This window comes from Pleurodeles waltl, chromosome 3_2 (genome assembly GCF_031143425.1).
Source record: "Pleurodeles waltl isolate 20211129_DDA chromosome 3_2, aPleWal1.hap1.20221129, whole genome shotgun sequence".
Classification (NCBI taxonomy): domain Eukaryota; kingdom Metazoa; phylum Chordata; class Amphibia; order Caudata; family Salamandridae; genus Pleurodeles; species Pleurodeles waltl.
Window position 1 is genome coordinate 167866781 of NC_090441.1, and position 24079 is coordinate 167890859.

Genomic DNA, 24079 nt, shown 5'->3' on the forward strand with positions numbered 1-24079 from the left:
AAGTGGAGGCAGGACATACTTATAGAGTATGCAATTATTAGCACGGATAAAAGAGACTACCGACAAATATACCTGGGAAGAAGTTTGGTTCTGCGCTTTGGCGCTCTTGCCTCCTTTCCCATTTTAGGTCAAAAGCAACCCCTACAGCGCTTGGTCACTCCATGTTTTGTAGCCGGCAAGGGTGCAAGAAATGTATTTTCTGATAATATAATGACAATATTTAAGCAAAATATAAATAAGCACTGCAGAGCAGGCCTGGAAAGAATGGCAATCTTAGTTCTGTGGATATTCTTGAATATTTTTTAATTTCAGCGTAAACCTAAGCTATCTGGTTCCACCTCCCTTTTCTCTTATTGCACCGTGGCGACGAAGGTCTTGTTTGTGTCTATGGTCATTCAGCAGCTTTACATGTTATCTACAAAGACAAACTCCTGCCAGGGTAAGCATTGTGGGTAGGCGACTGAAAAAAAACACCAACACTGCAGTTTGTGTTATGATTAGGGGTCAGCAAAGTATTCCGTTCTGCCAGAGAAATTGTTGGAATTTTGGTGACTTCAAGTTACTCTTGTGACACGGAGTTTCGGCCAAATTCTGCCTTTTGCCAAGTTGCAGAACTTTTTCTTGAACGTGGCTTCAGAATAGTAAGTTGGTAAGTGCAAGTGAGAATTGGGGCCCAATAGAGCAATTTCCAGCCGCCAGGAGGGCATCAGATGAGATTTTTCTAACATGGGCAGTCGTGTCCATTCATGGTCAGGAGGCTGATGCTCAAGTAGAAAATCTACTCGAGCAGCAGCAAAATCAACTCAAGCATCTGCGCCCTCTGGCACGTCGCCTGGTGCCATTCACACTGATTTTCAGTGCAGAACACTGTCCCAGCGCTAAATCACTGGAAATTAGGTTTAAAGTTTTAAGGTAGTTCAGCAGCTTAATTCGACTTTGATGGGTGACACAGAGAAACAATATTAAGTCCATGAAGCCAGTGAAGCAATGAAACTGAATATTTGAATGTAAATATAAGCAGATAAGCCCGAACATCTTAGCTTTCAAATTTACTGTGCTTTGAGGAAAAACAAAAACTGAAACTTCTCTTTTGCTCTAGTTCAGGGTTCTGCAAAGTCGGTCCTGGAGAGCCGGTCCATGCCAGATTTTTAGCATATCCACATTTAGAAAAATGTAGATTTCTGAAACATCTTTTTTCTAAATGTGGATATGCTAAAAATCTGACATGGACCCGGCTCTCCAGGACCGACTTTGCAGAACCCTGCTCTAGTTTTAGGGATAAATAACTTAATGAGCTCAGTCAGCCAGCCTGCATTTGGGTGGATTAGTATTTTTCTCTCTATAACATTTTTATGGAAAGACCTTTATTAAGGTACACAATGTGCCTCCAATTAAGGTACACAATGTGCCTCCAAAATAATAGCTATGTCCTACAGTTATCAACCACTAGATTTCTCAAATTATATTCTCAGTATTTAAGGTAAGACCAAAAAATCAACACCACACCTAAAAAAATAAACAACCGCCACTGCAATGGGACCCTAACCTCCCAAACCTAGAATGATCTTCTGCTATACAATGGAGGGTACCCTTATTGTTACTGAGGAAATATCTCCAAACACTTCTCTTGTTCCTTCATCTTCCTCAATCTCAAACACCGCTGCGTACAATAAATAGTCCTGGAAACAAACTGTACTATAAGCATTCTCTGCTCTTCCAACGTGATCTTCCACCATACCACGAGATTCCACTCACTACCTCTGACCTTCAGGAAAGATGTCTTCCTCAATGTAAAACTCCTCTGCTCATGATGAATACTCCTGGATACTTGCGAAGTTATTGTTTTGTATGCATTCGCTGATAAAATCTTATCACCCTGTGATGTGTAACTACTTACACACAACACTCTTGGAACTATAATGCCAAGTGCCGAGATTCACCTCAAGATTAGGTTTATACTACAAAAATACTCAAAAGAAGAAACCAACAAAATCCATTCGAGCAAGAGCTTGACCCCACGATGTTTCTAAAAACAAGATGTCCATGAATTCTGGGATGTATGCCATCAATATATGCAGGTGTATGTTCTCAAGGCCCTTGGTGTATGACACCTTGGATATTTCCAGTCTCTGCTGGTTCTCAGACTTCCTATAAAACTCCAGCTGCTTTTCTCTCCTTTGACTTTTGGACTACATTATGTCATGTGTATGTAGCTGAACTTCTGCACTTAGGGTCTGCTTATTCTCACCACACAAGTGCGACAGACAGACCTCTCGCCACCCTCAAAGCCCTTGAGAAGGTCCAGGAGGCTCGCATGCAAAAACGTATCCCCGTGCTGATTCCAGACACGATCGCCTTTAGTGATCCAAGGAAGAAATTGGTGTGATTGCGGCAATATATCTGTTATCTGTGGAAATCACAAAATCACAAAAGACCTAGAAGATTGACACAGAGGAAGTAAAGTGGCTGGTGTGGCTGCCAGGTAAAGGTGAGTGTTCCAGTTTAGGAAGGACAGAGCATTGAGGACATAAACAAGACTTGACCACTTTCTCAAATGCCGGATAAATGGCGCTGAAGAATTGCCCCTTAACAAGCATCTGAAAGGCAGAAGAATTAGCAGAGCGAAAGGAATATGGATGTGGAAGAAACAAAAGTCATCTTGTTGGTCTCAAAACACCCACCTGTGTCAGTCTGGATCCTGTGAATGTTCAAGTCATGCTGACATTGCCACTTGTAGTGGGTGAATTTTTCAATTTTCCCCACAAAGTTGGCAAATTTGCACTTTGCAAAAGTTGCAAAGTTGTGTAAATATTGCATTCTCATGTTACAAGTAGGGGTTTGTACTGTTTTTTTAAAACCTCAGTTACGCAACATTGCTTCCTTAAAATTTAAGCTCAGCAAACTTCGATAATTGTCCACAGTTTCCCAGGTGTAAGGGTCTGCTTAACACAATTGATGGTGGATGATAGTCACAATTTAGCACACCACCTTGCAATCCGTAGCTGAAGTCACTAATGTTCATTTTAAGCCTTGTTTTATAAACAGGACAAGTCAGAATAAAATGCTTTGGCAGTTCATTTGTGATCAATTATTTGTGTATGGTGAAGGCTAGACTTGAAGTATTTACCACAAAAATTCCCTCAAACCAGCAACCAAGAAAACTACAGATGACCACAAGCAAAGGGTTTAATGTTTCAGTAGACAAGAAACCAACCTCTGACGCTTGTTCAGAGACTAGACAAACTAAGGGGCATATTTATACCCTGTTTCCGCTGAATTAGCATCATTTTTGTTTACGATAGTTCAGCGCACTTAAGTCCATATTTATATTTTGGCGCTATACATGTCTAGCACCAAAATATTGGTGTTAAAGTCATTTTTTGCCTGTGGAAAACTACCTTGCGCCAATGAGATGCAAGGTAGGTATTCCCAGGCTAAAAATGACTCAAAGGCCCTAGCGCCTCATTTATCCTTTCATGCAAAAATAGTGCACAGGAGGGAGGCGGGCCTAAATAATGGCGCTAAGATGCTTACTGCCATTATTTAACGCCTGGGTCAGGGCAGACGTTAGGGGACCTGTGGGCCCATTTCCATGGTGGAACACCATGGAATAAGGCCACAGGTGCCCTCCCCAGGCCCCAGGGACACCCCCACCCACATCAAAGGGGCAGCGGAGGATGGGGGACCCCATCCCAGGTAAGTACAGGTAAGTAGAGGTAAGTATTTATCCTTTTTTTAAAGTGCTCTAGGGGGGCCTAACTTGGGCCCCCCTACATGGCACTGTGTCCAATGGCCATTGGGCTGGATGGCATGACTCCTGTCTTTACTTAGACAGGAGTCATGTCCATGGGGGTTGTGTGTCTAACAATGGCACTAGTCAGGTTAGAGTCATTATTTTGTTTCACGCACAACCTCCAGTTTTCCCTACGCCTCCCCCACCCGGTTAGCGTCATGTATTTTGACGCTAACCGGGCCTTAGCACCAGCTTGTGCCATTCCTTAAGTATGGGGCCCGGCTGATGCTCTGGAATGGCGCTAGCCGATGCTATACTTTTGACGCAAACCTGTGCTAACGCATACATCTGGGCCCAAATGTGTCAAAATAAAAGAACATCATACCTTCAACAGTTGCCACCACGGTATCCCTGTCTATATCTGAGGAAACGAAGAAAAGGAAGGCGAGAAAATGAAATATGGTGTGAAAGGGAAGAGAGATGGCAAAGTGTGGGAGTGGGAAATGCGGGAAAAGAGAGAGAAAGTTAGACATCATTGCCCAAAACATACACTGTTCATAGCTTAGGATCACTGGCAAGTTTAACCCATTTATAAGGCTTAAAGAAGCAAAGACAGAGAAAGAACTGAGAGGCGTGTGCCTTAGAAATAGCCTTAAGGTAAGAAGAATGGGGAAACACGATATGGAGGAGTGAAGGGCTATTTTTAGTTTACAACAATAAAACAATGTTGAGATATTTATGGTACTATAGTATTCAATGGGAAGGCTTGATAAAAGCACCTAAATCGAATTCCTGTATGAAAAAAAGTGAATGTCCCTTTCAAACTGTATGTTCAAAACGTTACTCTGTGGGAGGAGACAAAATGCATACCGGTTTCTAAATAAACTTAACAAGTGAACAATAAAATCTGACAATCAGTTTGAACGTTGTGGTGTTTTGAAAAGATGTTTTATGTTGAAGTATTGCTTTGAAGTGTTGCTTTCGTCTTAGGTGCAAATGCTTGTGATAACAGCAATAAAAATAACAAATAGGTTCACATTTTCAAGTGATGAAGAAAGGTTTCTTGTAAAATGTTTCAGCCACAACCACACAGGGACACTCGGCCAAGAGGTACAAAAGCAGACACATAGAGAAAAACAGATGCAGAAAGTATTACAGAGAATCCTCCTCTTCACAATTCAAACAGAATCTGAAGAACTTTAAACCAACATGATGCAGTTATCAGAATGCGCCCTATTAAGGTTCTTTCTCACTATGACCGGGGGTCAAACGTAGCTCTTGTGTAAGGAGCTGGAGTACATTCCACAATGTCCTTCAGGAGAGATCTCCAAACTACAGAATAACAAACCACAGCACTTCAGGGCCACTGACAAGTATTTCAACTTGTTCTCCTTGAAAAAGTGATTATATTGATGAACATCTATGGGCTTCCTTGAGTAGTCCTAAACTTTAGAATCATGTCACCAATATGACCCCATGCGTGCCTGGTCCTGACGCGTAAGGAAAACACAGAGTGGACTGTAACAACTGATAGGTTTAAGCATAAAATGTCTGGTGGTAGTATGTAATGCCAGAGAACATGCATATGTAGCATATGTGTCAGGAAGTGGATCTGATGTCAGGGAACTGTAGATGGAGACAGTATCTTAGTACAGTGACGAGAACACAACACTCGGCAGAGCGATACTAATAACATCCAAATCCACTGGACACTAGTTACTGTCAACACAGCAATATTTATCCTGATGTCACCAGACTGCCAAACGGATCAACAAGAGCATTGATTCAGCACGAAATGGAGAGTTTGCTCAGAAAAACCAAAGGACCTTGCCTTAAAAATTGCATAAATCATTAGTGAACATTCTTTAGAGTGATGGCAACTTCTTATCACCCAAGGATTCCAATGCTAGGACAGTGGAAGCCTGAAGCAGAATGTATTTCATCCTATGCAGTCAAAGCACTGAAACAGACCACCGTGTTGGCACCATGATATGGGGAACAGGGCAGATTAGCCTAGTGTAATCCCTGAAAACCTCATACAGCCACTGTTTTATGATGTGAGGCAGCCACTTGGTCATCTGTTCCTTCTTCTTAAAGTTGATAGATTCAGACTGATGCGTGTGGCATAGAATCTGGCCTTTACCTTAACAAAATCAGTAACTCTCAGCAGGTAGCAACTCCTATGACGTGACTTTTCCACACAGCAGATCTTTAATGGTTTTAATTGGGTAGGTCAGTCAGTGTTTGCTAATTGTTATTCAATCACTTCAACCATTGGAGTGGTTTGGATTCTTCCCTCCTCTATCCCTCCATTACTCTAGTCAATCCAACTAACAAATTCACATATCCTCTGCTCAAAGTAACTCATAATAATACTAAAACGGTACTCATATTTCCCCATGATAATCAATCACTAATTCCTCTTGGGTTCCGGAGTAGTGTGCTACTCGCCGAAAAGCACTTTGTCGCCTCGTCAGGGGTAGTAAGCACTATAGAAATATATTCACAATTACAATCATGAATCCTCATGATCATTCACACAACATTTCAGCTGTATCTATGTGCTTGCTCATAAAAGGCAAAGTTAGTTTCTCATACTTTGGAATCTGTGGTATGCAGAGCCATGAATGTCTAAACATGAGCCAAGGACAGGAGTCAGATGGTGAGAGGGAGTAAACACAGCACACGAGGCGAGCATTTTTCAAAGTACTCCTGAACTAGCGGTCATGACTTAGGACGGGGAGTTCCGGAGCAGGACCTTGTCCATGGAAAGGCGTCTGGATGAGTGCAGCAGCCTCAAGCTGAAGCAGCAGAGTCCATAACTTCAGAAAAAGACTGCCACAAACAGAGGAAGCCAGTATCACTGACAAGACCAAGTTTACAAGTAGAGACAATAGACTGTGCCTGTAAGCAGTAAGGGCCATATGTACGAAAGCTTTTTCCCATAGACACAGAATGGGTAAAATCCTTTCGTACATCTGGCCCTTAATGTCTGCACTAGAAGGGCTTGGTAGTTTTGTTGTCTCTTTCTATGTTACCACAGCATCAGTGCTGCAAAGGGGCTGAAAGGTGACAGACGTAAAATAATAAGAACTCAAAAAAAATAAAAGGAAACTAAATTGTATTGCTGACATTCTGTGGAAGGGTAATCGCCAATAAAACAGGAGCTGCAATTTTTACATTCTATCTCAGCCTGAGAGGCTGGGCCACAGTCAATGTTTGTTAGAAGTTGCTCAGAAGATTTTAAAACCAGATTATGAACAGGTCTGCCTTATTGAGAATACATGCCTGAGCTGACACACAGGTAGGAATGTCTTTGTACAAGCAGTGGCGACTAGCTGTAGAAGTAGCCTTTGAGAGATTGATTGTTCTGCATTAAGTTATTGGGCGGTGCCGACCGTTCTTAGCTGGTAGAGCAAATTTTTGATTAATTCCGATAATGAACAAGACTCAACAAGGGAACCCCCAACTCTCTACAGCACCATCTCTGATCTTCGAAAGGGATGACCCTCCTTTTGGCAACACACAAGGCAACACCCTGTTTGACCTCAAATGCTAATGGGAAATCAGACAGAAATCTGTCAGTATGAATTCATCATAATAAAAAGATTGCTTGGGTGTTGTAACTTAACTTTCGCAAACAGGTTTCCAAACAGAGACGGTGACAGGTGAGTGGTAAGAAGGTATTTTCACTGAACTATAATCCTCCAACATTGTTATCAATATCTGTTTCTGAGTTTTGAGTTTTTCCTATAACGATGAAGGGAATATTCTTAGTGTCAGTATGTGGAAAAGGTTTATACTAAAGCATCCAAGGAGATCTGGTTATGCTCCGTTCGAGTAATGTCTTTCTAGTGCCTGTGCACTGAAATCTTCCCTTCAGCCATGAATGTTAGGGGAATCTCTGCACAAATAAATCCACCAATTTTGGTGCTGCTAGCAAAGGGAAGGAAAAACCCTCATTAAAGCACAACCTATGGGACTAGGGGTATATTTACAAGCCCTTAGCGCCTCCTTGCATCGCCCTAGCGTCATTTTTTTTATGCTAAGGCGGCCTCGAGGAGGCCTTTTCCCCACACCAGTTTTACAAAGTGGTGCAATGCTTGCATTGCGCCACTTTGTAACCCCCTGCACCACATTATGCCTGTGCCTGTCATGATGTATGCAAGGGTGGTTGTTCCAACGCAGGGAGGCCCAAAAAAGTGGCAGAGTGAAATTTACAACATTTCACTGTGTCTTTTTTTCAGTCATTTTTAACGCCTGCTCAGAGCACGCGTTAAAATGAAACACCCATATTAACCTATGGGCCTCCCTGTGCTTTCCTGCACTAGCATCAACATTTTTGACACTAGTGCAGCAAGGCACCACAATAACGTGCCAAAAGTGTTGACGCTATTGTAAATACAGCGCAAACATGGTGTCATTAGGTGGAAGTAGGGGGACGTGAGAAAAGTGGCGCATCAGGAGCAATGAGCCACTTTCTTGTAAATATACCCTTAAGTGTTCCAACAGGATGGGCAAACATTACTGAATGCCTTTCGTGACCGACGTGCCCTCTGTTTACACTGTAAATACACCTGCATTTCTGTATATTCCCCTCTGTTGGCTTGGTTTGCTCTCTGCAGTGTGCAATGGTCTGCTGCCATTTAGGGCTAGGGTCAGATTTTATAAATACCCCTGAAGAAATACAGTGAAACCAACAGGGCTTCAGTGTGGTGTAAAGAGGAAGCTGGCCATCATAAGTCCATCCACCAACATGGATAGAACCAAACTAAAATGAGGTTTCACTTAATGAGGAGCATCTCAGACACATTTATAGATAGAGGATGAAACTGTTCTCAATATTCCCTAATGTAACCATCTGTGGGCATAAGTGCTAGTAGCCATCCTCACAACGGGGAATAAGAAAAGCACATTGGCATCTCTGGCAACCCCTGCACTGGGCTACCTGCTAACTGCAGTCAGAATTGGGACAAATCAAATCGGATCAATGTCAAGTGAATTAAACAGCTATACCTGATCAGAAAAAATGTATAATCCCAGAAGCTGATGATGGCTCAGATGATACTGGAAAAACTGATATCACTTCTGCTCTGTAGAAGATTACACAATCGACTAACCTACCAATTCTACTTGACTTTTGCATTGGAATGTGTTCTGGTGCCAACTCAAGGAATGTGAAAACTGAGGAGTATCCGGTCAAGATTCTATGGCTCCGCGCCATGGCCGGGTGGTATTAGAGCACAGCCCAAGACGTGTTTTCCTGCCCCTAGGCCAAGACATGGCTGGAAACTCCGATGAGATGCTGAAGGGCAAAAAGGTAATACAACAGCCTGTATTTCATTTGGGTTATTGTTTTTTTTTTTTTTTTTTTATCCAGAGCAATGTGCTCCCTCTGCACTCAAAGCAAATTTATTTCATTTCTTGTAAATTGTATTACACACTTTAACCAGTTGCTTTTATACAAAATAACACGTTTTATAATTCAGAAATGTTACCCTCTCCTATCCAGTGTACAAGCCACTTTATGGCACTTTTTATTCAGTTGTTTGCACCACATGACAACTGCACAAGCTCCCAGGTTGTGAAATGCACTTGCCTTTACAATATAATGCTCTCCTCCTATGGCAATGTGATTCAAGGACTCTCTGTATACACAGCAACCACCGTTCAACCAGTAACTCATGCCTATGACAACCTCGTAGCACTATATTACTATTTACCAAAAACTTTAAGCAGTTCCTTGTATACCTTACTGCATCGTCAGTAACTTTTACAAACAAAACTAAACAATGAATTAGTTTCTCCTGGATGCCTTTGAGCCAGTATGTTCTACATCCTCAAACACCTTCATGTAATTACTTTTACCGCATGCAACATCTTTAAAGCAGTTCAAATGACAGCCCCTGCCAGCTTCACTCTGTAACTTTTATGCCATACAAATCAGGCAACAACATTTAACCATTACTCTCTGGTCCTCGGGATAACTTGATTCTGTCACTCCTGAATCCTATGACAACATTTAACCAACTTTTCTATACCTCAGGCCACCTTGTAATCGGCATGACGGCTTTTAACCAGTTCCTTCAACAACCTATAACAACTTTTAACCAGTTCCTTCTGTACTCCATGCCAACTTTTAGACTCCATGACAGTTTGTAACCAGTTTCTTCAACATCCTATGACAACCCTTAACCAGTTCCTTCAGCAACCTATGAACAACTGTTAACCACTCTCTTCTACAATCTATGCAAATTGTAACTATTTTGGATACTCCAGGCTACCATTTAACAAGGTACTTTTGCATACGGATTCTTTTTAGTATGATTTGATAAACGGATTTGACTTTTTGGAGTTGATTACCTTATACACAGTAATTTCAAAATCTTCTTTGCACAAAATTGCCACATTTACATTTCATGCCTGGCTGTTACTGAAATACTTTGACCATCCCCCCCTCCCGCACCCTACCCTTTTAGCATTTTCATTTGTACATCAATGTACATAAATATATACAATACCGTAATACATGGAGAATGGTCATATTGGACAGTAGAGCAATAGTGTCTGAAGACAAATAGAAGAGAAAGGCAAGTTTTCAGAAGAAAATTGTAAGAGTTTGTGAAACTGAAGGACAGGCAGAAGAAGGTTGAGAAGAAGTTGTAAAATTTAAGTACAGAGGGAAACTGTAAAGAAAATATTTCAAAATGAAAGCTAGGCAGAAGAAAGATAAGGCGAAGTTGTAACACTGAAGAACTGAGTGGGAAAATTACAGGAAAATATTTGAAACTGAAGGATGATAGAAGAAAGTTGATGTCCAGTTGTACCATCGAAGAACAGGGAGGGACATTTATAAGGAAATATTTCAAACTGAAAAAAATAGAAGACAGGTGGAAAGAAATGGCAAGAGAAAAGCCTTTGGAAGACAAAGCGGAGAATTTGTGACACTGACAGGAAGAACGACGACACTTACAAAGAAGCTGGCACCGGACACAAGAAAGTCAAAGGTCCAGTAGAAAACTGAATGACCGAAGAGGAGGCCGAAAAGTTCTGTATTCTTCAAGAAGCGACATCGACATTTAATTGATGTTGAAGTCGCACAGTGCCGGGAAGCCAGTCCCACAATTGACTACTCACCTCCTGTTTGCTGCAGAAGAATATCTGCTGGGTTATGGGGCTTGAGACCCAGCGCCGACAGAGGCGTTTTAGCCAAGCCTGGGGGAGAGCGCACTACCAGTAAGGAAAAAAAAAAAAGAACATTTTAGATTCCAAAACAAGAAGCCCCTCCCTATGAAATCTATGGGCGGCATTAACTTAAAAAGACAATTTATCAAAATGACCACAGAAAGTTTTCAGTACCAAAAGAATTCTCACAAGAGCAAAGAGAACTCTGGGGATCCTTAGTGACATACAACCAATGATTACATCAAATGTATACAGCAGTAAGAGGAAGAACATAGGGAGGAAAGTGTTTGACAGGATTGCAAACAGCAGGTAAATCAGTGAAGATAAGGTAGGTAGTAAATGCAAAAGATGAACAAAGATAAGATCAATTTTTTGCAAAGCCTTGTCATCAAACGACTGCAAGAGGAGATAACTTAGGGTAAAGAAGGAATTGTTGTTCCCATCCATGTTAGTGGCTGTTAGAAATATGGCTGTGTACAAATATGATTGTTAGAACAATGGGTGCATTAATAGGCTTCTTTCTTTTATATTTTGTAGCACATAACAATTCCATCCCTATCTTTTAAAAAGATAATCTCTTGCTATCTTTATAGAGCACACCGGCCCCTGAGCTTCAGATCCACTTCAAACATCAGTGCCAAGGTGAATTAGAACTTTATTGAATCTATTAAAGTTGAATTGACATTTTTTAGAATATTTCAGACCTAATCTATTGGACCACATGAACACAAAATGTACATTATAGGATTTGATGATAGGACAAAAAGAGCAAGCTTATTCTGTTCACAAAGGCTATTGCTATTTTTACACATTAGTTATTTATTCATTCATTTTGTATTTTAATGTAGTGGCATAGTGTCTCATTATTGTCACTACATATAGCTGAGAAAGGAACAAAGGGACTGATTTAGAGATGGTGGATGGGTTGCTCAGTCACAAACATGCCAAATATCCTGTCTGCAGTATTTCAAGTCTACTACATCCTATGGCTCTCCCGTTACGGTGGACAGGGTATCTGTCTAATCTGTCCATCAAACTCTAAATCAGGCCCAACTGTTTTGCTCGAAGGAATATGTAAGGTTGCTTGGAAGTGGAATGTACCAACCCTCCAGTATTCTTTGTCCACTGCTCTATTGGGCTTTTGGGTGACCATTAAACTGTAGACCCTTTGTTTTCTCAGACAACATTATTTGCCTGGGTGATCCTGATAATCAGTATGGTCCAGATCATCTGGTCTACTGACCAAGAAGAAAGGGTTTTTCGATTATGACTCATGATGGTGATTCAAAGACTCTACTGAACTCTAAGGGATAAACTGGTCCTGTCCCGCTCAAGCAGGTCAGATCAAACAGTGCAGGGACAGGAGTGGGTGACCAGCCAAGCAGCACCTCTCTCTGTGTCTTCCTGAAATTGGGATAGTGTGGGATAGTGCCTCTTTCTTAAGACTATTTTATGGGTTAAACATCAAACAATTGTATTTGATCAGGTCTTGCCTATTTATGAGGCCAAACCTCAAACCCTTTTCCATGGTCTCATCATTCATCAGTTCTGGCGATGACACTGTGATCCAAGGTCCACTATGTATCGCAAGGAACTTATAAGTCCCCATTTTCCTACCAGCCTGTTTGCTTCTCTCTGAATAGACAAGCACATTAGTATTTTTTCAGTCAGTACAGCAGAGTTGAAAAGTGTCATTCTTATGTGATTTGTACGGAGACCCCAGGTCCAAACCTCTTGCAGCGCTGACTCGGCATCTTACCACATCTTTGCGGTCCACACTTTCACACTGTGAGTGTGCAGACAAGTCCAGAGAGCAGGCAGTGGGTGGACCCTGCAAAGGGCATCCAACAGACGCGGACACATGCAGTGAACACCCACTTGTTACTTGGCTCCTTGGGGAATCACTGCTTGTTTCTTCTCCTGACTGACAGATTCCACTGAAGCCCACACACAGCTGCCGGAGGAGGAAGATGGAGGGAAGGAGGAGGAAGGGCCCAGCTTGCAATTCAGATTTTTTTTTGTGTGCTGACTTGTACCGCAGGCTCGTGCCCTGGCATCTCTCAGGGTGCAGCCACTGGCTGGGCGGGGTGTTCAGTGCAAAGTATTTCTGAGAAAGCAAACTACATCAAACTCCACAAGTGGATTCTCTCTTGTCACGAGTGTTTGACCAGCTAATACCAGACAGTGGAGGTTTCACAAGTCAGAAGAGCCTTGCCATGGACTAGTGGCAGACAAAGGAATGTACTGTCAGAGATTACCCCCTTCATAGCAAGAACTTTACTCAGAAATTTCTACCATCCTTTTAGACACATTAGTTTACTTCTTTCATAGTTGCTCCTGGCCTGAACTCTATGCAATGACAATCCTCTCTGATGTTTGGCCATGCATGTCATTTATGGGTCGCAGGGGGCCACAACTGCAACCCCTGCCTTTGCAACCCCTGGCCTGAGAGGGGGCAAAATCAGCACCTGGAACATAGGGGCAGCTCGTCCAGGACATCTGTAGGGGCTCCATTTTCCTGGTTTTCTGTCAATAATTTTTTAATTACACAACTAATGATTACTACTATTCACAATTAGTGTAATAAAAATGGAGTACAATTAGCTGGAATGTGACACTATCTGGCAGCTAAGGTAAACACAAGTTATTTTAAATGTATGATGTGTGCATGCTTTTGGATGGCTGTGTTTATGTGAGAGTGTGTGTGAAGGTGCATGTGTGTGAGTCAAAGTCAAGGTGACATGGCATGCGATGTCCTTTCCGCTGCCCCTGGCATTTTTTGGTGAATTGATGCCCATGTGTTTGGCCCTAACCAATCAGCTGCTGAAGGAGTGCAAGTGCTGAAAAAAACAGCAGCCACCAGCCACGTCATCAGATGGAGACCTGGCCAGAAACTAGAAGGCGGAATTGCCCGAGAAACAGGGGACATCAGTGGATTGAATCTATCAATGGGGGCCAAGTAAAACCTAAGGGAGGGAGGTGACCTGCGGTGCAGTTTTCATAATGAATGCATCGCATCTCCCTGTGAGAACAGGCTCATTTGATTATCCAGATGAGTAGAATGGATTTTAAAGCCCAAGAAAATAGTAGGTGTCCTAGAGTTGTTAAAAGGCAAGCACACTGCTTTAGTTGGTCAATGCCATTTCTCTTCTGGGAAGGGGAATCGCTGACCTACAATAAATGGTTAGTTTTTTTGGGGGGGAATTCAAAGTTGAGAAAGGCAAAGGTAGATTTATTTTCAGTTAGAGCCTTCTCACGATGATGCAACGCACTTTTTGGGGGGTTCAATGAGAATAAATATTGAGAACATGTGTCAGGTGCCCTCAACTGGAAGGCATCTTGCTTTTATGCCATTCAAGCACTTCTAAGCCAGGCATGGACACTTTTACTCTTATCTCTTAAAAATAAATGTTAAGGAGGCGGTTAGAAAGCTACAAATCCTACCCGCTGATTGGCCAGCTGCTTTCATTTCACCTAAACTCGCGATTCGTTGTTACCAGAGTAGTCAGTAATCTATAGAACTTACATTTTCAGAAAATATCCCATATTTCACAAGGGACTTTCTGGTTAGGTCCAGCCGACCTCTTATAACAGCCGTATATTTGAATCTTCTGCGATGTCTGCGTGCAATGCTTCTCGATATAAAAGCACTTCGAAGACTCATCTGGGACAGTAAGCACTAGATAAATACAATTACGACCCAATACAATAAGGTTTTCTCCACTTTGCACTGAAACACAGTGTGCCAACCAAGAGGACTCCTTCCCACAGTCAGGGCATTTGCAACCCTGAGAGGAAATCAATCAGTCACAACCAATTGATCACCTGGGTGACTATGCAGCCTGCCCCATGAACCCACCACCATCTGAAGGGGTTACATCGACATTAGAAAGTGAGCAGGAGGGAAGAGAAGGTGAAAGCAAAAAGCAGCAAGCGTGAACAGCGACATTTTACTCTAAAATAACTACATTTCATCAGTCCTAAGATGTCTTATGCAAATGCTAAAGTCATCTCTCTGCCTTTCCCAATGTTGGGAAGATATAGGAATGGACTGCTGGGGTTTGGATCGTCCTACATCATCATAAGATGTAGGGAAACAATGTACTGCTTCAGCTTGGATGATCCTAATTCATCAAAAAGATGCAATGAATTGTCCTTTATTGTGAATTCTCTCATAGCGAAGGGTCAACCCTACACCCATAGAAAGTCTAAGTAGATTTGACCCTGCATCAAGTCAGTGAGGCTTTCTTACAATAACAATTTCTCAAGAAGAAAAAAATGCAATTTAAGACCCTGGTCGTAATCAGGCCCTTTCTGTCTGAACAAGCAACAATTAATGGCCTGATTTAGAGTTTTGCGGCTGGGTTTACACCATCACAAACATGACAGATATCCCGTCCACCGTACTATGATTGCATAATATCCTATGGAGATCGTAATACGGTGAACATGATATCCATCATGTTTGCGACGGAGTAACCCGTCTGCCAATTCCTAAATCAGGTTCTAAGTCTCAAATTTAACGTTGCATGAGTCTTTCCACTGGCATTTGTAAAGTGTTGCTGTTATTAGGGGCCTGCTGAGGGATTACCTAGAAACATTCTTGACAACTAGTAAATTTGCTGTGTTGAAGAGTATCAGACTACTTTTTTCGTTATGAGTCTGTAGACGTGATTTGATTTTTACAGACGCAAGTAGTATGACTTTTTCTACAAATAGTATGTGAAAAATAAAGTTGTGGCTTTCTTGGTCTGTGAAGATTCACAGAAAATGAATGCAAAGGTTGTTTTTTTCTTTAAACAATGTAGTCGACATGATCTTTATAGGAAATACCTAGAAAAACTGTTTCCACAAGCTGCAAAATAGCCTAATTTATATAAATTTGACAAATGTTTGTTTAGTGCACACCTGAAAGGTTATGTACACAATGTACATTTCTGTAGCAAAAACAAACATTTCTGTAGGTTTTTTGTATGAAGGTGATGGGGCTTACACATTTCACTACATGTTGTTAGAAGCTAATTTAGCAAATAACACATTCTGCACATTAGAAAAAACATCTTCCCTTTGGGGAACTCCCTTTCCTTAACCCTATGTGCAATATGATGTCATATTCATTCCTTCCACTATAGAAATTTAGGGCCTGATTTAGAACTCGGCGGACGAGTTACCCCGTCACAACGGTGACGGATATTCCATCCGCCAAAATCTAAATCCCATCATAGCCTCAGGATATCCGTCCCCGTTGTCACGGAGCAGCCCGCCCGCCGAGTTCTAAATCAGGCCCTTAGTTATTAGTAGGGATTAATTTGGAATAGAATTAAAAAATATATAAATTTCTACAAACTGTTGAGCTTGTGATCTTCATTACCTTCATAGTAAATAATCTCTCGAACACCCACCGCCCCTTCTCAAATTTATTGAGATTTACTACAGCTAACAATAGGTCAAACTAGCAGCTTCCGTGCAGATGCAAATCGAGAATGTGGTTGGGAGTGTTTTCCTGTTCCTCATCCTGTGCATCACAAATAGGACATTTGCCCATTCTTGTCTTTTTTCCTGGCATGCGCGTTTCACTGACATGCGCAAAGCTATATCTTACTAGTGAGAAGCAGCACAGCCATGGTTTGTCCAGTCGAAGATACTACTGGTGAGGGGGCTTCCTGGTGACAATAAGGAGTTTTCAAAAGACTTCAGTTGAACATCAAGAATACAGCGATGCTTTTCTTTTCCCAACCTATTGGTACCCTGTTCCATCAAGTGTATCAGGCCTTGGAAGGCAATAGAAAAGGGAACCTGTAATACATCAGGTCCTAACCAGCCAAATGGAAATGTAATGGCACCTAAAGAGTTTGTGAATAGAGCAGTCTGTGAAAACTTGACCAAGGCCTACAAAGGGTTCTGAGCGGATTCACAACGCTGTCCCTGCCCGGTGCTGGGACAGAGACTTCAGCGGGTAGTGACAGTTAATAATCTTGCCAGTTTGGCACAAATGAACGGTGTAGGACAACCCTGCCATGACTGATCGTACCCCAGCCCTATGTCATTTCATAGGTACTAGCATGGTAGCAACTCCGCCCGTTTTACTCTGTAACTCATCTAGCATAGTCTAGAATGACCCACACAGGGTGTGGTCCTCATGAGCCAGAGACAGCTGTGAAGTCATTGGAAATGGCTGTCATTCCCAGAGGGCATCATGGCCTAAGTAAACAGTGGTCACTCCGCGCCCTCCTTTCAGGGCTGGGTCGGTGCCCAAGCTCCCTGTTGGCAGCGAACACTGTTTTCTTGACGCCTCTCTTGGCGGAGACCATCAGCTCTTTCACCTCTGTGTGTGTGAATTACAGCGGTCCAATCCACACCGCCCTCTTAACATTTATTCTAGCCTTTTGGGTCAGAAGTCTAAAACGAAAACTCTCTAAAATGTAGCGTTACCATGATATCAGAATTATTTAGTTCTTTCATTGGGTGAAAGGCGCTGGATGTGACAAGGAATCATTGAATGGCTGAGTCTGACTTTTAGACACCAAAAACTGTCACTCCCCAAACTAGTAAACCCACAAGCAGAGATTGCACAATACTGGTGGGTCCTCACAGCAGCCCCTGGTGCACCCACTAATAGCCCCTGGACTAGTGCAGTGCTCTTAAAGCAGTCCTGCCCTGGCATCATATACAGGAAGTCCAGCCCTTAACATTTCTATTTTAACACTCTATGCTCAAAGTTATGGCTTCAGCATTTCTGTGCTCCCCCCTATCGCACAGGAAGTCCCCCAGGATTCCTGCTTCGACATCTCATACAGGAAGTCACCTCTCTGGCCTTCCTGGCCTGACGCATCACTGAATCAGTTTAGCCTTTGAGGAACACAGGGCGAAGAAGTTCTCAGACAATATAATCTCAACAGAAGTGTTTGCAAGTATATGGAGATATCAGAGAAGTAAAGGGGGTTGTCCGTTTTAAGACGCATCTCTCCAGCCCCAAATCAATTTTGGTTTGGAGATGCTCTCAGTTCCGGATGTGCATGATGAAAACTAGAATGATCTGACCACATTCTGTGAGGCAGAACAACTAATGTGGTGTTCCACTTTAATTACATTTTTAATAACCATTACCTTTCTTTGCAGGTATCTAACTGGGCATTTGGAGGGGCAAAAAAACCTAGATTGAACATTACCCACACTGTTAAAGTGCTTTACATTTTTGGTTCTGATCCCTCTTCAAATCAACAGCTCTTTAAATTACATTTGCCCTCCCTGCAGCAATGTCTTCAGACGCCGCGACAAGCTTCATGTGTGCGTGGCAAGTGGAAAATAGCCAGTGAAACATCAAGCAGAAGGTGCTCCATTAGGGGCAGGGTTTGCACATAAAGAAAACAGATGGTGCTGGGTTTTGTGGTCCAGAACATTCGAGTACAGGGTTTGGACATCCCGTAAGTACGTCCTTTGATAAGCAGGCACATAGAGATACTGTAGTTGTCACTGGAGACCTCGTTGGATGAATATGGATAGACCTCAATAGGCTATTGCATGTCACACAATTGCCAAACAATGGCCCATATTTATACTTTTTAGCGCCGCATTTGCGCTGCTTTTTGACGCAAAAATGGCACTAACTTACAAAATACAATTGTATTTTGCAAGTTTGCGCTGCTTTTGAGTAAAAAAATGACGCAAATGTGGCGCTAAAAAAGTATGAATATGGGCCAATGTGTTTTAGTGAAGTTCTAGGGCTAAACAATTACTGGTGTTTTCTCATTACATTATGGATTGTGATTGCTGGTGGTAATGACACGTGTCCGTGAGTGATAGATTCAGGTCTCAGTGACAGCAATTGTAAATATCTCTGGAAGTACTGAAGAGGACAATGAGGACTGGGCTGGTCCTGACAGAATGTGGGATGAGCTGCTTGCTTCCCCCTTCCCACCTCTGATGAGACCTCCTCCTCCCGCAGCGGCAGAACTTACTCAGGTTCAGGTAAGGGGTTTGTGGTGAGATAGGGAAGGCAGGGGTCGGGGGAGATATCTCACCACCACCGGTGGAGGTCGGGCTGGTCGGCGACATGGCTTCCATTTCCTCGAAGGCTTCCTTGTAGCTGTGAAGGTGAGGCTGCAGAATGAACAACAACACTACTGGTTAGTGACAGCCATGTTCACAATCCTATTCTTTATAGTTTCACAGAATATCATAAAGGTAAATGTGTTCAGTATAGATGCACTTCAAAAGGAATAGGACCAGTCGCTGAGATACTTCTAGTACAAGCACTCTAAGTGCCCGCGAGGCACATGCTCGGAAAGTTATCAACACATCATCTTTAAATAACAGGTAGACAATGAGACAATCAGACTTTGTAGGCTAATGGCAAGGCGAGCTCCTTGAGACCCTCACGGGTGAGTAGTTGTGCTTTGCAATTGATTGAATGTGTGTCAACAAGAAATATTAGCAAGTAGAACTGAAATGTCAAAGTAATCCCACTACATGCACCAAAGCTTTGAGGGATACCACCTCCTGTGGGATATCAGAGTTTCTAGTAGGGAACTTCAGAGCATGCCACTCAATCATTCCTTCAACATTGGAGTCGCTGATGCTCGCCAGTGTTTGATCAAGTTGGGGTGGGGTAGCAGAAAGCAGGTGTTGATTTTGGTGCTTCTAGAGAGGCCTAAACTATCGACTAAACCAGGAAAGGTCACTTTGAGATTAGGATCAATATGAAATCCTACTACTGCAGAAAAAATGTAGGTGATATCTCCCCAGTACTTACTGATCATTGGGCGGTCTTACGTCACATGGCAGAAATCTCCCACTTGGTGAGAGCATCATAGGTATTTAGGGGAGAGCTAGCAGTGTTCGCTCTGTAGACACTTGGATGTGTAAATAACCCAATGAAGATATTTAAACTAAATTAGGGAAAGATTGACTGATATTGTAATCTCATTAGGGAGCAACTTGTAGTCAGTCCATTCCTCCTCAGTAAGGGTCCCTTCACACTTCTCTCATCACATTCTAAAGACCTGACAATTGTGTTAGTATAGTAAACATAGGATGCTAAAACTTTCAGTAGCTACAGTGTACAACTTGGAGCGGGTCGTGATAGGGGAAGCAGTGATCAAGAATGAGGGTCAAAGCATATTTTTCCAAAGTGATGTCAAGGAATGTATAGTTAATCTTCAAGAACACTGACCAAGGGATTGGTTCACATATTCATAGTAACATGAGATCCCAGAAAGAGGAGTGACTGTATTATTTCAATTTACAAAGCATTTCACTTAGGAGTGGTGGCCTTGACTAAACCTGTGTGAGATCCTTCTGAGACAGCACTGGGTGACCTGCCAAACTAATGCATACTCTATATCACTGATGAATATGACGAACACTCCCATGTGACTTGGCAATAGTGCTTAACGTTGGGGATGGGAGAATTTTTGATTCCACAAGTACAGTCACGTCAATTTGAGGAATTTCACACTTCACAAATGGGCGCGACATTTGTTGAATTTGCCGGGGGCAGCATAGTTAATTTCCCGCAACCCCTCAACCGAATCCTGATGGAACATCAGTCTGCAGGGGTTTGTATATCCTAACTGTTACCATGTTGAATGAAAGTGTGAAAACACAGTTGCCATGTCTTTGTCGCAGTCCTGGAAGTCTTAACCCTCTCTGTGACATCAGAGACCCAGTAAAGCAGACCGAAGAGAGCACCGCCAATTAGAAAGGTAACTTGCTATTACTTCTGGCCCTGCCTGCCAATGGGAAAGATCCCACTGCAGCTCGGTGTCCCATTGGTTAAGTTGCATTTTTTACTATTGGCTGATTTCTACTTAGTAAACCTGAGGCAAATGTAAAAAAGGGTATTTTCGAGTCATCAACCTTCAAACCATTCCACTAGCCTATTTATTCACACATCGAGTGGATTTACCTTTTATAACTGTGCATTTTATGATCTTTAAAACATTTGTCAAGTTTAAGAAATACGACGAGTGAATAAAGTCATTGAAAATACATTTTTGCAAGAGAAAAAAAAAAGCCAAACTCTACCTGGGGAGTGGAACAAGTCTCTCACAAAAAACGGTACTGTGGGAACATTCTCTTGCAAAAACTATTTTTGGCAAGACGTTTCCCCTAAAGGTGATGTTTTATAAAGTACAAGCATCACAACCTCGTTCTAAATAGCTTCAGCTCTAGGATGATCATGGAGAGGTTGGTTCTCCATGAAGCTCCCTGTATAGATTTTGCGAGGTAAGGAGGAAAACACAATATTACAAGCTTTGCAGTTTGAAGTGGAGAAAACGTGCTATAACTGGGTTATTCCCCATTCCGACCTGCAATAAAGCCATACCTGAGGCAAAGACGAATGTCAACATATCAAAAACTTCCCTTGTGTGATTACAGCATGATTTTACTGAGAACGAGCCCCTCTTTGGAGGAAAATGTGCTTCAGGAGGAAGGTGTATGTGGTTCGGGCACCACCCTTAAACTCAGGTCAACTGATCTAAAAACAAATTACTACCAACAGATAGGAGCCTCTCCTGCCTTAAAACCATTCACGTTCCATTCATCAATCACAGCCTCTGTTTTTTCCCATTTGAAATATCCCAGCAGAAATATTGGGGTCACCTCTCTTGGCCTCCCTCCTGGGTTGGCAGCGATGGTGTTGAACACCTCGGGTGAGACGCATCGTACAGGGGACCGGACATTCGTGGGGCTCAGTACGCTTCCAGAATGTGGTGCGTTATTTTCATACTGGCCTTCGCTGGTGGTGCGTCTTCGGGTTGGTCCCGATAGGTCATCTGGGGTCTTGTCGCGAGCCTGCACTCCTGGTAAGGAAAGCAAAAAAAGCAAAAGATTTACAGTGAAAAGAAGAAGGAAATTTATTTCAGTAGCTCAGTGTACAGTCAATAGAGGGAGGAGGGTAGTAGCCTTTATTCATTATGTTTGCTGCACAGAATCTCGAACTGTTCTGTGGTTCAGGTGCTTCTGGTGTGGGACGGAGATACAACAAAAGGAGGGCCTCAGTAGGGTCATCAGCAAGGAAATGTGTCAGAGTAGATGGTACGCTCGTCAGTAAACCAAGTCCTTTAGCCCTTTCCACTATCTTCTTAAATCTGACCGAAGAGGCATTCAGGATGTGGTTCCTTCATGTGATACCTTTCTAACATGGTGATCTCCCGCCAAACCATAAGCCTCTTGCTGGAAGGAGCAAACGTCAGTTGCAAGAGATCAAGCTAGACATTAAGCCAAGTTTGAGGGAGCTTGGGATATAGCCCGGTTGTAGAGCATCCGGCCTAGGTTGAACATCCCATGTCCTGAAAAAAGTAGCATTCTGGGAAAAGGCCCTCCTTGTCGTAAGCTTCTGAGGCAAAGGCACTGATCATTCGAAGTGTCTACTTCTGGCTTGCCCAATAATTCTACAAGTGAACTCTTCGAATACAGGTGCACCATCCTCAGGATCCCCTCGCTCACGCCCAATTAATACCCAGGACCAGTAACCCTATACCATCCCAGAGGTACATGCATGTCTCTCCTCAATGGTAAATATACAGCAGTGGGGCTGGTCAAAGTTGTCCCAAACAGTTTGGTTTAACATTCAAAGTAATTTCTGGAATTATTACAATTTCATCAGATTGTGTCTGAAGTTTACCCTGACCTGTGATGCACTACCCACACAAAGTACAGAATTCCTTGCGTTTAATGTAGGAAGAAGCAGGCCATTTTTCTGTTGATTGAGTAAGAGGAAAACTCAGGCAATATATGGTGCAAAAAACACCAAACTGACTGCAAAACTAGTTCTAGCCTTACTGTTCTTCAGAGTTTCCACCAGACACAGCTGTGTGACTCAGCCTACCATTAAATATGTTATGACCAAGTGGAAAACTCTCAGAGCTGGAAACACACACTCACTCCACGAACCAATGAAAACATTCCCTTGGGAATTACGTCATTGTTGAAGATGTTCCTGGACATTTTTCACTTCAGAATCAGAATTCTCACCGGAGAGCAAATGTGACTCCCTGCAAAGCGAGAATTCTGACAAAAGACGGTGGTAGATTGAGGTATCTGAACTTGTGAGACTTCACGTCTACAAATTCCTCCAATTTCTGGAAAACAAGCTTCTCACATTTTTAAAAAAATGAACATTTCTTAGTTAAACTTGTGTGAGAAGGAACATGCAAAAAATAGTGTTTGCGTGAAAAAACCATTGCAGTTTGACTTTTTGCTGATGTTGTTTCCAGGTAAATAAATAAAACACCATGGAGAGTTTTTTCACTTGCATTGCTGAATAAAAACTGCACAGATTCTGGAAAGCCCTAGACTTCCATCTGCTTCCTTAATCCCATGTCAAAAATGGATATAATCCCAGAATTTGCATCTCTCTCTTACTACAAAAATAATACCAATACTACTACTGATAGCAATATTCATCTTCAATAATAACATTAAGCTATTTGTATGGTACTTTCGAGAACCCACATAACATACAACATTCTCACATACAATTAATATGTAATCGAATTTGATAATCTATCAGCCTCGGCAGGAAGAATGTCTGTGCCAACCTTGAGGTAACACTCCTGGTAACCCGGTACCCTATCTCTACCCTGTTAGAAACACCTTTGGACACAAGTGAATGCTTTTTGGAGGGAGAAATAGTTCTCACCAGTACGCTCTGAGCCATACTGCTTTGCAATCCTGCGGAAATCATGCAAAAAATGTGTTTTTATTTAATAAGTATTCATTTTTTTTAATTAAAAAAAGAAAGAAAATAGGAGTTGGGGGAGCCAACAGCAATGTATGAAGTTTTTTCCTATGTTTGTAAAGCCTTAATTAAACCCCCAACTTCTCCATCCCCCTATTCTGGAAGTTAAACTATGGAATTTGAAGAATTTCAGAAGTCTTTAGGCCAATGAGCATGGCGGTTTACCATCAATCTCTCAGCAACTTGGCTCCTTCAAGTTCTTGGCAACCCTTTGTTCATAAAACTCCTGTTTGTACATGTCCACGTGATGCTTCAGTATGGTGCTAACATTGTTCTTAAGGCCGTGTGTCTCCCCTCGGCTGGGTTGGTGCCATATCTGATGTCACCGGGCGCCCATCTTGAATTGTCCCCTTCGTAGAGGCGGACATCTTGTATGATGCCCTTCGCTCTCAAAGTGAACTAGAACTTGAAGGGAA

At 42.3% G+C, this 24079-nt stretch overlaps 1 protein-coding gene across 11 annotated transcripts in view; it reads right to left on the reverse strand.

Annotated features, from left to right (window-relative positions):
* The window catches only part of TNS1 (tensin 1), a 1530885-nt gene that overhangs the window by 51825 nt on the left and 1454981 nt on the right, over positions 1-24079 (reverse strand). For 7 of the 11 annotated variants that reach the window (XM_069227064.1, XM_069227067.1, XM_069227065.1 and 4 more), the window contains 3 exons: positions 21524-21723; positions 18877-19018; positions 10871-10963 (listed from right to left, as the gene is read on the reverse strand). In XM_069227064.1, coding sequence (XP_069083165.1) covers positions 10871-10963; positions 18877-19018; positions 21524-21723 — 435 coding nt within the window. The remainder of the gene's footprint in view (positions 1-10870; positions 10964-18876; positions 19019-21523; positions 21724-24079) is intronic. The other 4 variants (XM_069227066.1, XM_069227069.1, XM_069227070.1 and 1 more) reach the window with 3 other exon arrangements.